Source organism: Agelaius tricolor, unplaced genomic scaffold, assembly GCF_023055355.1.
Source record: "Agelaius tricolor isolate 1412-34295 unplaced genomic scaffold, bAgeTri1.0.p SCAF_3, whole genome shotgun sequence".
NCBI lineage: Eukaryota > Metazoa > Chordata > Aves > Passeriformes > Icteridae > Agelaius > Agelaius tricolor.
The window spans coordinates 3340045-3352312 of record NW_027269263.1 but is presented as its reverse complement, the minus strand read 5'-3'; the positions used below and the strand labels follow the sequence as shown (position 1 = coordinate 3352312).

The 12268-nt window shown below is 50.4% G+C and overlaps 1 protein-coding gene across 2 annotated transcripts in view; it reads left to right on the top strand.

Moving 5' to 3' along the window:
• CECR2 (CECR2 histone acetyl-lysine reader) overlaps positions 1 to 12268 on the top strand; it is a 146462-nt gene that overhangs the window by 41870 nt on the left and 92324 nt on the right. The window contains exons 7-8 of one of the 2 annotated variants that reach the window (XM_071422184.1): positions 393 to 499; positions 8030 to 11830. In XM_071422184.1, coding sequence (XP_071278285.1) covers positions 11645 to 11830 — 186 coding nt within the window. In that variant the 5' untranslated portion in view covers positions 393 to 499; positions 8030 to 11644. The remainder of the gene's footprint in view (positions 1 to 392; positions 500 to 8029; positions 11831 to 12268) is intronic. The other variant, XM_071422185.1, reaches the window with a different exon arrangement.

The window sequence follows — 12268 nt, the reverse complement described above, 5'->3', positions numbered from 1 at the left end:
TTTCATAGCCATAACTTCAGAAACAGCTAAGCAAATGCATCTGCCAGCTTAATTTTAAAAATTAGATGTGGTTTTTTTGCTAAAGGTATGGCATAAGGCATAAGTGAACACCAGAACTATTCCCTGTGCTATCACACAACTATTTCTGTCCTTCCAGATCAAGTTTTTCTCAGATCAGCTGTTTTATTCAGCTGTGGTTGTGCATCAAACCCCAGTGTAGAGCCCAAGGTGATGGGTAAAACACATACATGTGGAACAAATCAATCTCAGGCAGTTTGTAGACTTTAAGTAAAGACACTTACAGGCTGGATTCACCCAGAATGGGCAGGTGGAATAGGTTTTAGAACAGAAATAAGTGTTTGGTTCCTTACTACGTTCATTATTATTTTTAGGAAATTGGTACTAAACCATAAAAGGCACCTCCCTAGGAAAGGACAAGAGAAGGATGGGAGTATCTGCCCTGCCTGGAGACAGGAGCTGGTGAACAACACTGAGCATGGTGAGTCCTCAAAAACAAATCTGCCTCTGTGCTTCCCCCTCTGTTGCAAACAAACAGCACAGCCAACAGCAGGAAAAGGATGGGGAGTACCTAAAATACTTCTTGACTCTGACCCTGCAGAATTCTGCCTTCCTCTGTGTCCCCACCCCCAGGTGGGAGGAAATTTGGAACTGTGGAGGCTGGCATGAAGGACACCCTGTGAGAACTGGGATTTTGAGGCAGAATGATCACTGATACTAACAGCACTAAAAAAACCCCAAAGGATACTATTTTTGCTAGCTCTTTCCCTCCTGTATTTTTTTTCCTCAGCTGGATCAAAGGAATTAGTTTGGCTGGTTTCTCTTTTATTTCAAGTCGTCTTTGCTTTTCTTTCTGTTTGTTAATCTTCCCCAGAATGGTCTTCAAAGTTGGGGTTGGAAAGGCTGCAGGGGCATTTTGGTTGTCTGGTTGGTTTATAATTAATATCACTGTTGTAATGGTATCTGAATGTTTTGCTCAATGAATTTTTGCTTTCAACTGGATTTCTATGATGCTGCTTTAGACAAATGGTAACCCTCTCTCATGGGTTAACAGGAAAAACAGCTGAACAAAGTATTTGCTTTGGAAAGATGAGGGTGGAGTTGTGATGGCTGTTCAGAAACTCTGAATTAGAAAGGGAACTGATAAATCCTGCACCATAGGTCTCCCACCCGAGGTGGGTGAGAGAGCACTTCTCTACCACATGCCTCTGTGCCCAAACACTACCAAGGAGATTTTAACCACCAGGACTGGCTAAAATCTATGTACAACATTGCTTCTGAGAAGATGGGATCCCTGAAAACTCCATCCCCTTCCCTCCCCAAATGCACATTTTCCCTGTGGAAATTGAGCTCTCCCCCCATGGAATCTAGGTAAGGTTGCACATTTTGTGTCACTGGTAGGAGCACAAACACTAGCTGGGTGTTTGTGGTGACAAGAGGTGGTGGGAGGATTTGCTGTTTGCCTGATGTGCTGGCTCTCTGATTGGAGTTCCTTAGCCCCCTCAGGCTCAGCTGTGGCTCACTGCCAGGATTTGATCATATTTTCAGGACAGGATGAATTATGTTTTATTGCTTCATATAACAGACCAGTATCATTTAGGATGGAAAAGACCTTTATGGTCATCAAGCCCAAGCATTACCCAGCACTGCCAAACCATGTCCCCAGTGCCACGTCTACATGTCTTAAATATCTCCAGTGCTGGTGACACAGCCACTTCCCTGGGCAGCCTGTTCCAGTGTTTGAGAGCCCTTTTGGTGAAGAAATTTTTCCTAATATCCAATCTGAACCTCTTGAGGAACAACTTGAGGCCATTTCCTGTTGTTATATCATTTGTTACCTGGGAAAAGAGACCAACACTCACCTTGCTACAGCTTCCTTTCTGGTAGTTGTGGAGGGTGATAAGGTCCTCACTGAGGCTCCTTTTCTCCAGACTGAATACCCTTAGCTACTCCTCATAAGGCCATTCTTTGTGGGAGGGAGGGGATGTGCCCTGTAATTTAGTGACCATTCATTCTAAATGAGAAGGTTAATAGCTTGGCCACTTCATATTTTAACCCTAAGCTTTTTCCCCTCTCTAATTATAAAGCATAATAGGTTTTATTTCCATATGGCTGTTCCCTGTGGGGCTCTGTCTGGATGTATCAATCAAAGCCTTCCTGCCACATTTTGGGGCTTGGGGGCAGATTCTGCCCTCAGGAGAGCATGCAGTAGGATCACCCAGCTGCCAGCAGAGTCACCCCGTTTTTCCTGCACTGCTGGGAGCAGGCAAGGCAGAGGTGGCCACTCAGATAGCTGCAGCATGGTTGGGTGCTGAGGACTTTGCAAATGGGATTGTTGATCTGGGTGATTAACTTGGAGTGGCTGGGTGTTTCTGGTGCCATGGTCTAGCAGGGCAGGCAGTATCCTGGGGAATGGGGCACACAGACAGAGCTGCTGGCATTCATCCCTCTCCTCCCAGCAGGAAAATGAGGCTTAGGCATGAGGGTGAACCAGGAAACCCACACCTTGAAAGCTGTGAAGTGCAGAAGAAGGAATAAATCAGCTGGCCCTTCTCTTGCCAATTTCTCCTTTCTCCATTGCCTGTTTACTTGTATTTTCACTGGGTCACGGGTTTGAAACAAGCCAGTGCTTCCACAGGCACAGCCGTTCCACCACAGGCAGGTGGTTTGCAGCAGGATCCCCATCTTGAACTCAGGGAAAAGCAGAAGTGCACTGGCAGAGCTCTCTGGGGAGCTGGGAACAGGAACCTAGAGGTTCTTCTGGCCAACCCTGTGATGTGTTTATCAGATCTCTGTTCAGGAGCCTGCAGCATCCTTCCTGCCTAACTGTAGTGATATCCTGCTCACATGGGAACCTCTGGAGCTGAGCCTCAGGTGTTGGGTGAGAGCTGCTGAAAGTGGAGGAGTCAGTGGATGACAGGGTCACTAACAGTGCAAGCAGGTCTCTTCTTTCCACTTCTGCACTGCTGGTTTAAACTGGGCTGGTGACAGAGCTGAGCAGCCACTGTCACTGTGTGGCTGCACCCAGCCCTGGGGAGGCACTGAGCTGGTTTTCTGAGCTGAGTATCAGGCTGAGGTACAGGGGTGTCCTTCTGGTGACTTGGAGGATGAAGGTGATACCTGCCAAGTGTAAAGCCATTTCCCAGCCCCCGTGGAAATGCAGTGGGAGGAGCAGCCCCTGCCTCCAGTTGCTGGAGAGGCTGGGGTGAGAAGGGGTGCAGGCAGCCCCCATCCCACTTTCAGCATCTCAGGTCTTTTCTAACAGCCCCTAGGTTCAAGACTGTGCTCCTGTGGGCATTCAGGCTCTCTTAACCCATGACAGAAAAAGCTGAGTATCTCAAAACTCCCCAGTTACAAGCAGGACTGCTTGGGAAAGGTCTGGAGATGACTCACTGGATTAATCACTAACTCTTTTATTTTGAGGCTGGGCACCCAAAATCCCTTCAGCCCATAAATCTGCCAGCCATCCCCCATTTCCAGCTGCTACAGTCACTTTCCTCCAAGTGACTTGACAGGTTTTGAAAGTCTTTCATGGACCTTGTTCTGTTTCCCTGACACTGGAACCAACATTGTGTCTAAACCAGTTTAAATTATGTTTATCCCAGGTGAATTTATTTACACATACCAAATTAGGTAAACCAGTAATAGTGCAGCTTAACTGTTTCAAGAGCAACTACATTAGGAATCTGGAAATAAATAATTTTTGTTATATGTCAGGGAGATTTTTCTACAAGTAAGGCAGACCTTGCACTAAAGCCAATACTGGGAATGTCAACTCCCTGCCCTTGGTATTTACAGAGAAACTGGATTAAGTCACTCCACCTCATGTAGAATAATAATGTTTAGCATGTAAGTAGCATTTTACAATTTCACAGCAATAAACACGGATACCATGGTAATGAGAACTGACAAGGCACTAGCATTAACTAATTAAGTCTCACAACTTCCCTGAGGTATCTAAATATGACCATTCCCATTTCATAGATGAGGAAAATATACCTGAATTTATTTACTCACAGTCACAGAGCAATTCAGTGAAAGAGCTGGGACCATGACTCAGTCCTGCTAATGTTTGGATGGCTGCTCAGCCCTCTGTGAGGCTCTGCCTTATTTCTAGACCTGTGCACCAGCACATCTTGGTATCCCATCCTTAGCAAGATTTAGAGATCAATCACTTTCAATTTCTGCTGACTGCTGTGGAAGGAATGGGATTTGAATGTCCCTCTAGCCAAATGCAGCAGCAAAGTGTGGAGGTATTGGTGATGTTGGAAATGGATGCTGCTGAAGTCACAAGAAGTTAGCACTGGAGAGCTGCATTCCCCACAGAAGCAGCACAGCAGGAAAAGCAACTGGCAGGTGGGTGTCAAATGAAGCTTTGGAAAGGTTGAAACCACCACAGGCTTTGCCTTTCCAACCCCACCACAGCTGCAGGAATTGGTGTGCACACAATTCTAACCTGTGTGGGCTCAGTGGTTTACACCAACACTGCATCTGGCCCAGAAACCTCGGTGGGAGCACAGCACTGGCACCAGCACTGAGCAGGAGCCCCTTTGCTCTGTGCAGGAGGTGCTCAGCTCTTCTCACAGCATGTGAGATCAGCAGCTTTACACCAGAAATACAGCTTTCCCTCACATCACCTCCTCAGGCCCAGGCTACAAGACCTGGTTACCACAACGAGACTTCCAGCCACTCTGCCAGCTCTGCTCACACACCACCAATCCCCATCTAGAAAGGAACAGAGACCTGAGTTGTCGTGGCTTGTAAGCAAAATGGAATTTTAACTCCCCTCTAGGAACATCATGTATCTCTGCTGGAGTGACTGATGAGGATGGTGCTGTGCATGCAGCACTGCCCTGCTGTGCAGCATCCTCTGCATTTGTCTGGGGCTGTTCTCTCTGCCTGGGAGTGCTTCACCCCTCAGCACAGAGTGCTGCACCTGAGCCAGAGGAGCTCAGGCTGTGGGTGAGTCCCAGTGAGCCCTCACTGCTGTTCATGGCAGGCTGCAGGAGCCAGTCCTGGAGCACACATATCAGCACTGCTGCTCTGGAAACAATTAAACATCTCCTTGTTTATGCCCAAATACTGCTCCTGCCTGTGGAGTAGCTGTGGACAGCAGGAGCAGGGACAGCAGATCTGGGGAGGCACAGAAGTGCAGGGGTTTGTGTCTCCACTCTGCTTCCCAATGAGGTTTCCAGGGCAGATCCCTGGCTCCCCATCTTGTTCTGTGGCTGTTCAAGGCAGCCTGTGTCTGACTCATGTCCCTGCCAGATGTACCCAGCAGCAGCTGTGAGCATGGATGACCACAAACAAACCCCCACACAGCAGCAGGCCCCTCTCTCTGCTGCTCTTTGGGGAAAGATCCACATTCCCTGCCTTCAAATCCATTGCCACAAATTCTCATTCGCCTGCTGATTGCTCTCTAGGGGACAAAACATCAAGTTACAACCTGTGGTTTTCAGCCCCAATGGGTTAGGAGCAGAAAATCTGTTGAGACCTAAGGCTTAGATCTGTTGGTTTGATACGTAGTTCAGTAAAGCACACAGGAGAGGAGCTGTGATGGAGGGTGCTTTGCCACATCAGTGCTAGCCAAATTCCCAGCAGGGTGATGCTTTTCAAGGAAGAGAGTCCATGCAAGCTAAAGAGGCCCAATGTTGCTAATTTTCTGCCTAAACCAATGGTGATGTGTGCAACTGCTGCTTTGCTTCATGGAAAGTGTGGCTCCACTTCAGTAATGTGAAATTACTTCTCCTTTCCAGTGGTTTGTTCAGCTGAAAATAGTGTTGTGGAGTAAATATCTGGGGTGCTGCAAAGAGAATCCATCAGATTCTCAGATGCTAGGTCAGGTTCTCCGAGTGGCTGCTTTCACACTGGACAAATGGAATGTGTACATCCAGAAGACAAAAGAAGCAGATCTTTCAGACGTGTCCGTGGCATACAGCTGGGTCTGCACCTGAGGAGCTGGAGAGTGCATTCCAGCCAAGCAGCAGGTTCTTCAGCAGAACCTCAAACCCACACTGCTCAGGATGCAGGCTGCAGGAATCATGGAAACCCTTCTGGTGACTCAAAGCTGGAGAGAAGTGTTTGTGCCCCAGCTAAAGCTGCAGCCCTGTTGGTGGTAGCTGAAGTGTATTGGTACCACATATCCAACCTCAGCAACAGACCTGTGCAAGCTGGTTCACTGCACCACAATGCCAAAAGCAGTGGGAATGGCACTTTTCTCTTGCTCTACTTCTGTTTCCAATTCCTGTCTCCCACGCTTTCCAGCACTGTCCCTGTTCTCTCTCGTGCCTCCATTTCACAGCTGTTGTCTGTGCCCACCCATCTCTTTTCTATTCTTTGCCTGAACAACTGGCTCTCCTTTTTATTGACTCCCTCATCTTTTCTCTTGATAACTTAAAACTTCATATTGTTAGGCTGTTGAGACTGCACATTTTCTACCTTCCTCATCTCACCTTCTCATGCAGCCCTGCAGCATCCCACTCACCAGCAGACCTTGCCTTCACTGTGCATTTCTTGGTTTATTCAGCTTATCCCTCCCTGACTGCCATCTCTCAGACATTCCCCACTCTTTTTTTTTTCTCTCTCTCCCCCTCACAGCATTCCAGCTTCTTCCACTCCTCAAGTGTTTGTGACTACAGACTTTTCCTTACTCCTTGCTAATTAGTATTAGTATTTACTTCCCTCTCTCAGAGTATTTACCCGTTTCTCTCATCCCTTGTGTCTCTCTCATCCTACACAGTCTCTTGACTGTCCTCTATTTCAAATCTGTTTTGCTCTCTTTCAACCACTCCTCTTGGCTTTCATGCCTCTTATGTCAGCCCCCTGTGTGCCACTGCTTTCCCTGCTTCTTAGGAAATCATAACTAGTGGCTCAAAAGAAGTAATTATCAAAATTATGCAACATAGCTTTTTTTTCTCTTGACTCTCCTGGTTTAGTTAAAAATTCTCATCTGCTTCCACATCTCTTCTGTGATCCCTCTGGCTGCCTCCGTGACTCCAGCTCTACCACTACCCAGAAAAATCTGTGCCTTCATTTTCACTGTGTGTGCCTCAGTTTCCTTGATTGAGGAAAAGCAGATCCAGACCTCCCAGTGCTAAATGCTGCAGCCTCTGCCCTGCTCAGGAACACTTTTCCACTCTGCTATGTAAACTAAAACCTCTTTGCTCAGGAGGCATTGAAAAGGGAACAAGGGACTTGAAGATGGATCAAAATATGAAGAATCCTAGAAGGTAGAAGTAGCTTGGGGTGAAAGTAGGTGGCTAAATCACATCTGTCTTCTACTTCATAATTCAGCAAAAAGAAGCAAAGGCAGTGAGAGTTGATGGTGTTAGATTGTTGAGGGAGGACAACACAAGAAGGAAGCAGTAAAATTCAGACAGGCTAGAAAAGGAAGATGAAGCTCTTCACAGCCAGAAATGCAAAAGTTCTGTTTTGAAGGAGCAGAAATTTTAGGCTTTATCTATTGTTAAATAATTTTCCCCTGAATTAGGAAAACTTGACCTTCCCAGAGCCAAGTCCTTCTGAGAATGTGTTGCCAGTAAGAACAGAATCTGAGGTTTGGTGGGTCTTTTCTGCAAGTTTTCCTTCCTTTTGATTCCTTACAAGGGAAGACTGCAGTTCCTCCTGAACCTAGTTTATAGGAACATAGTCCACTGGGCTTTAGTTTAAAGCCAGGTGGTGGAAATGCAAGGAAGTTAAGAGTTCTTTCAAAAGAGATCTTTATTAATGATAATATCACTTCAGCTGGTGAGGAACTGACCTGTGCCTGTCAGAAATCCATTATCTCTCAGAGGCAGGCTACAAGAGATCTACCTGTCATCAACCTAGCATTACATTTAAGCTTTAGATCAGTGTTTCTGGAGAAAGTGGAAAACACTCCTCCCTTATTTTTTGTTTCTAGATTAAATGATTTGTCATACAGGAATGGGGACATGCAGTCCCTGCAACTCTACAATCTTTTTGTAAATTTGCTTTTGGCACTTTGAATTTGGTATTTGTTTTTTCCCTCCAGAAAGTGAGCTCACAAATCCAGAGATGACCTGGAACAATGAAAATGAGAGGCTTTGATTTGGTCCATCAGCCTCAGTGTGGCTCTACATGGTACAAGGACTCAACCTTCAGCCAGTTTGGGAAGAAAAGATGAGAAAAAGCACAGAAGACAGGGAAGGAGGGTAAGTATGGAAGGTAGTGAACAGCCAAGACTGGGTATTGAGCTAAAAAATCAGTGGTAGGGGAAGCCTTACCAGCAGCCTAGGCAAAAAAAAAAAAAAAAAAGAAAAATAAAGATCAGAGGAAGAATATAGCGTACTTGGAAAGGACACTGGCCAGAGCAGGCTTTGGTTTTGTTAGTTATGGACAGGAAACTCACAACCAAAGGTGGCTTGGAAGAGAAGGAGCACATGGATCAAAGAAGAGGAAATGCCATAGTGTATTCACCAAGGCTCTGCCTCCTGTTGAATAGCAGAGGGAGAGCAGAGCTTTTTGTGCTTGAACAAGAAGTTTAAAGAAGTCTTTTAAGAATAGTTGAAGAATCTAGAAAAAGGAAACAACCTGAAGTGATTGTGGGCAGCCCCTAGCATCCTGGAATAAAAAGAACAATACAAGAGAAAACACAGTCCAACAGAAATAATGGTGACGATAGAGGGAGCCAAATTAATTCAAAAAAACATTAGGCAAAATTGGTACCGTAGCTCTTCTGACAAAAAGAGAGAATTAAGAGTCTTCATTTAAAGTTCACAAAGCTCCTAGCAGGGTAGAGAGTGGGGATACTACAAAGCTGTTTGACCCAGTGTCAAGAACAAGCAAAGATGCAGCAGTAAGATAAGCCACAGCTGGACATGGCAGGAATTCAGGGAGGAATGTCAGCACCGAGCAAGACAGAAATGCAACATAAACTCCCCTTACATGGCCAGGGCACCAAAAGTTAGCTCCATGGAAGAACTGGGCATTAGGTAATAGTGTAGAATTCTGTAACTAGCCCAGAGGAAACTGTGCCTGAGGAATTGTCACCCCTGGATCTTTCACACAGACCTGCTGGTGTTTTATAGTGATCCTGCATGCTGACAGAGTGCCCTGAGCTGGCCTGCCCTCTCCTCTCACAGTTACTGCAGGGAGCTGCAGCTGGCTCAATCCAGTGCAGGCAGACACAATACACAAGAGATCAGATTCTGTCTTGCTCAAGACCAAGTCTTGCAGTCATTGTGCCTTGAAACACAGGCAGGGTTTCAGTATAGCATGTTGGTCTCCTTCAAACAATAAATGAACCAAGTCAAAAGCTTTTAGGGAAAACAGATGCAAAGGCTGAACTTAGGACGATAACTAATAAAGCACTTAAAAAATAGAGTACATTTTGGCCAAAACCTTGGTGAGGAAGGCATAGGAAATCCATTTTCTGTGTGCAATTTACAGTGAAGGAAAGCAAGGTCTGTGTTTGAAGAAAAATCAGGTGTCTGATGACACCTCCTGTGCCATCCTCTCAGCCATGCCGTTTCTCAAGTGACCCTCCCAGACCCCCAAAGAGCACAGCAGTTGCCACACCAGATGAGCCTGGTAGCCTTCCTAATCCAGTCTTCTCACTCCAACAGTTGCTGCCCTCTGATACTTCAAAGAAAGGTGCAAGAAACCCCATAGTGGACAATTATAGAATAACCCGCCCACAAGGGAAGTTTTTCCCTAATCCCTCTCCATCAGTTAGTGGTTATATTGTGCCTTGAAGCCTGACAGTTTATATCCCTTCTAAAATTTATTTATATCCTGTCTAATGTGACCATGAATGTTCTTGGTATCCATATAAATGTCTAATCCTTTTCTGAATCCTGCTAATCTCCTGGCCTCAATGAAACCTCATGGTAACAAATGCCATGTGTTAATTACACATGGTACAAATATTTCCTTGCACCATTTTAAATTCGCTTCCTTCCAATTTCACTGGGTATCCCTTGATCCTGCAATAGGAAAAAGGGCAATGAAATTAGAGCTTGTTCATTCTTGCTGAGCCACGCTGCTGCTCCTTGATTTGTTTCTTTTCTAAACCAGCTTGTTCCCATCCTCAGCCAGTTTTCCCTGGTCGGGCTGTTAGGCAGTGGCCTGAGACACAGCACAGAGCTTATACCTTCACCTTACTCTCCATTGATATGGTCATTTTGAGTGGAAAAAGGGAGAGGAAACCCTGGAGATCTCAGAAGTGCATGCTGAAATCAGACTGCTTTATGTCAGCAGGTGTTAGGATGGCACTGAGTGATGCCACCAGCCTTTCCCTCCAAGTCAGAGACAGAGCAGGGAACCTGCAATGGGTAAACCTGAATCTGCAGCCTGAACCCTTGGAGCTTCAGGCTGCTCCTGGAAGGGGATATCCCCCTCCCACTGCAACTCGGGCATTTCACTGCTTCTTGCCTCCACGCTAGTTGAGACCAGGCTGTGGGATTAGTGTGGTTCTGAAGGAGTTGCCCTCAGCCACAGCCTAACTCTGCTGTGGTTGAACTCCAATTTCACCCTGGTGTCACTGGAGCTAAGCCTAAGCTGAGGCAGAGCTGGGCACAGTGATCCTTGGCAGCTGTTTTGAAGCTGGACTGCGGTGGCCACAGAGAGCTTGTCAGGTGCTGCAGTGACAGCACACGAGGTCACAGCTGCTCCGTGTTCCACTGGAACTCCGTCCCATTAACGCAGCTCCACAAGCAGGTAATTAATCCCTGTTTGTCGCTGAACGTTTTTCCGGAATACAATTCAAAACAGGGCAGCGTTGCTCTTCATTTCCGAGCCGGGAGGAACGGGGGCACCGGGAGTGTGGGGGATACGCAGAGCTGTCCCTGGGCACCGGAGCGCGTCCGGCTCCTCGTGGCAGCCGCATGCGGACAACAAGAAGCGCCGCTTGGGCTCTCTCACTCAGAAGCACGAAGTGGGAGCAGAAACCCTGTGGGATTCCCAGGGGTTCGCTGCACCAGGAGCCATCCCCGGCAGCTCCCGGTGCCAGCCAAGGCACCGGGACCGGGACCGGGACCGGGACCGGGACCGGCGGAGCTGTCGCGTGTGGGAGCGCCCCGCCCACCGCTCTAGCCCCGCCCCCAGTGGGCGCGGCCGGGCGGGCGCCGGGGGCCTGTTGTTGTGATGAGCGCGGGCCCCGCCCCCTCCTCGTGCACGGCCGCGCGCCGCCCCGCCCTCACGCCTTTTGTCCCCGCCCCGCCGGGCCCGCTCCGCCCCGCCTCCTGCCCGATTGCGCCTTCCCATTGGTGCTCCCTCCTCCGGGACACGCCCCCCCGCGCGCAGAGCCCCGCCCCGCCCCGCGCGGCCCCCCTCGCGCCCATCTGTTCCCGGCGGCGCGGCCGCTCCTGCGCGGGGCGCGGGCGGGGAGGCGGAGGGCGCTGAGGGCGATGAGGATGGGCCCGCGCAGCGGCGGCCGCCCGCGGTAGGGGGGGCAGCGGCAGCAGCAGCGCCCCCGCCGGCCCTGAGCCGCCCCGTGCGCGGGCGGCAGCGAGGGGGCAGCGCGGGGCCGCCGGGGGGCGGCCGCTGAGCGGCGTGGCGCCGGGGGGCGGGCGGGGCCGCAGCGCCGAGCGGCGGCGGCACCACCACACGCAGCCGCCCGCGGAGTGAGGGAGGCAGCGACCGAGCGGGCGGACGGCGGCCGCGGGAGATGTGCCCGGAGGAGGACGGCGGCTGCGGCGGCGGCGGCGGCGGCAGCGTAGCCGGCACCGGTGGCCCCGAGGCGGCGGCTGCGGTGGCGCTGGACGAGCTCCGCTCCTGGTGGGAAGTCCCGGCCATCGCGCACTTTTGCTCGCTCTTCCGCACCGCCTTCCGCTTGCCCGACTTCGAGATCGAGGTGAGAACCCCGCGGGCGCCGTGCCGCGTCCCGCCGGACAGCCCGCGGGCTGTGTCCGTGCTGCCGCTCCCGCTGCGCCCCCGCTGCCCGGCGGGTCCCTCACGCCTCTCCCGCTGCCCCGCGATGTGCCCGGGCGCACCCCCGGCCCCCGGCGAGCCGCTGGACTCCGCCGGGATGCGGCGCGGGGCGTTCGCTCCGCTCGCGGCGGACCCGGCAACTTCCCCGTCCCTCCCGGGCGCGCTCGCAAACTTTGGGCGCGCCCGTCCCGGGCGGCGGCGGGCAGGAGCCCCCCGGCTCGGCGGGCGGCGGGGCGCACGGCGGGGGCGCAGCGGGGCCGGCCCCGCCGGGCCGCATTGTTCCGCCGCCGGGCCGGTGTCCGCACACAAAGGTGGCGGGGGGACGGACGCGGCACGGAGCCCGCCGTGGGTCCCCCGTGCC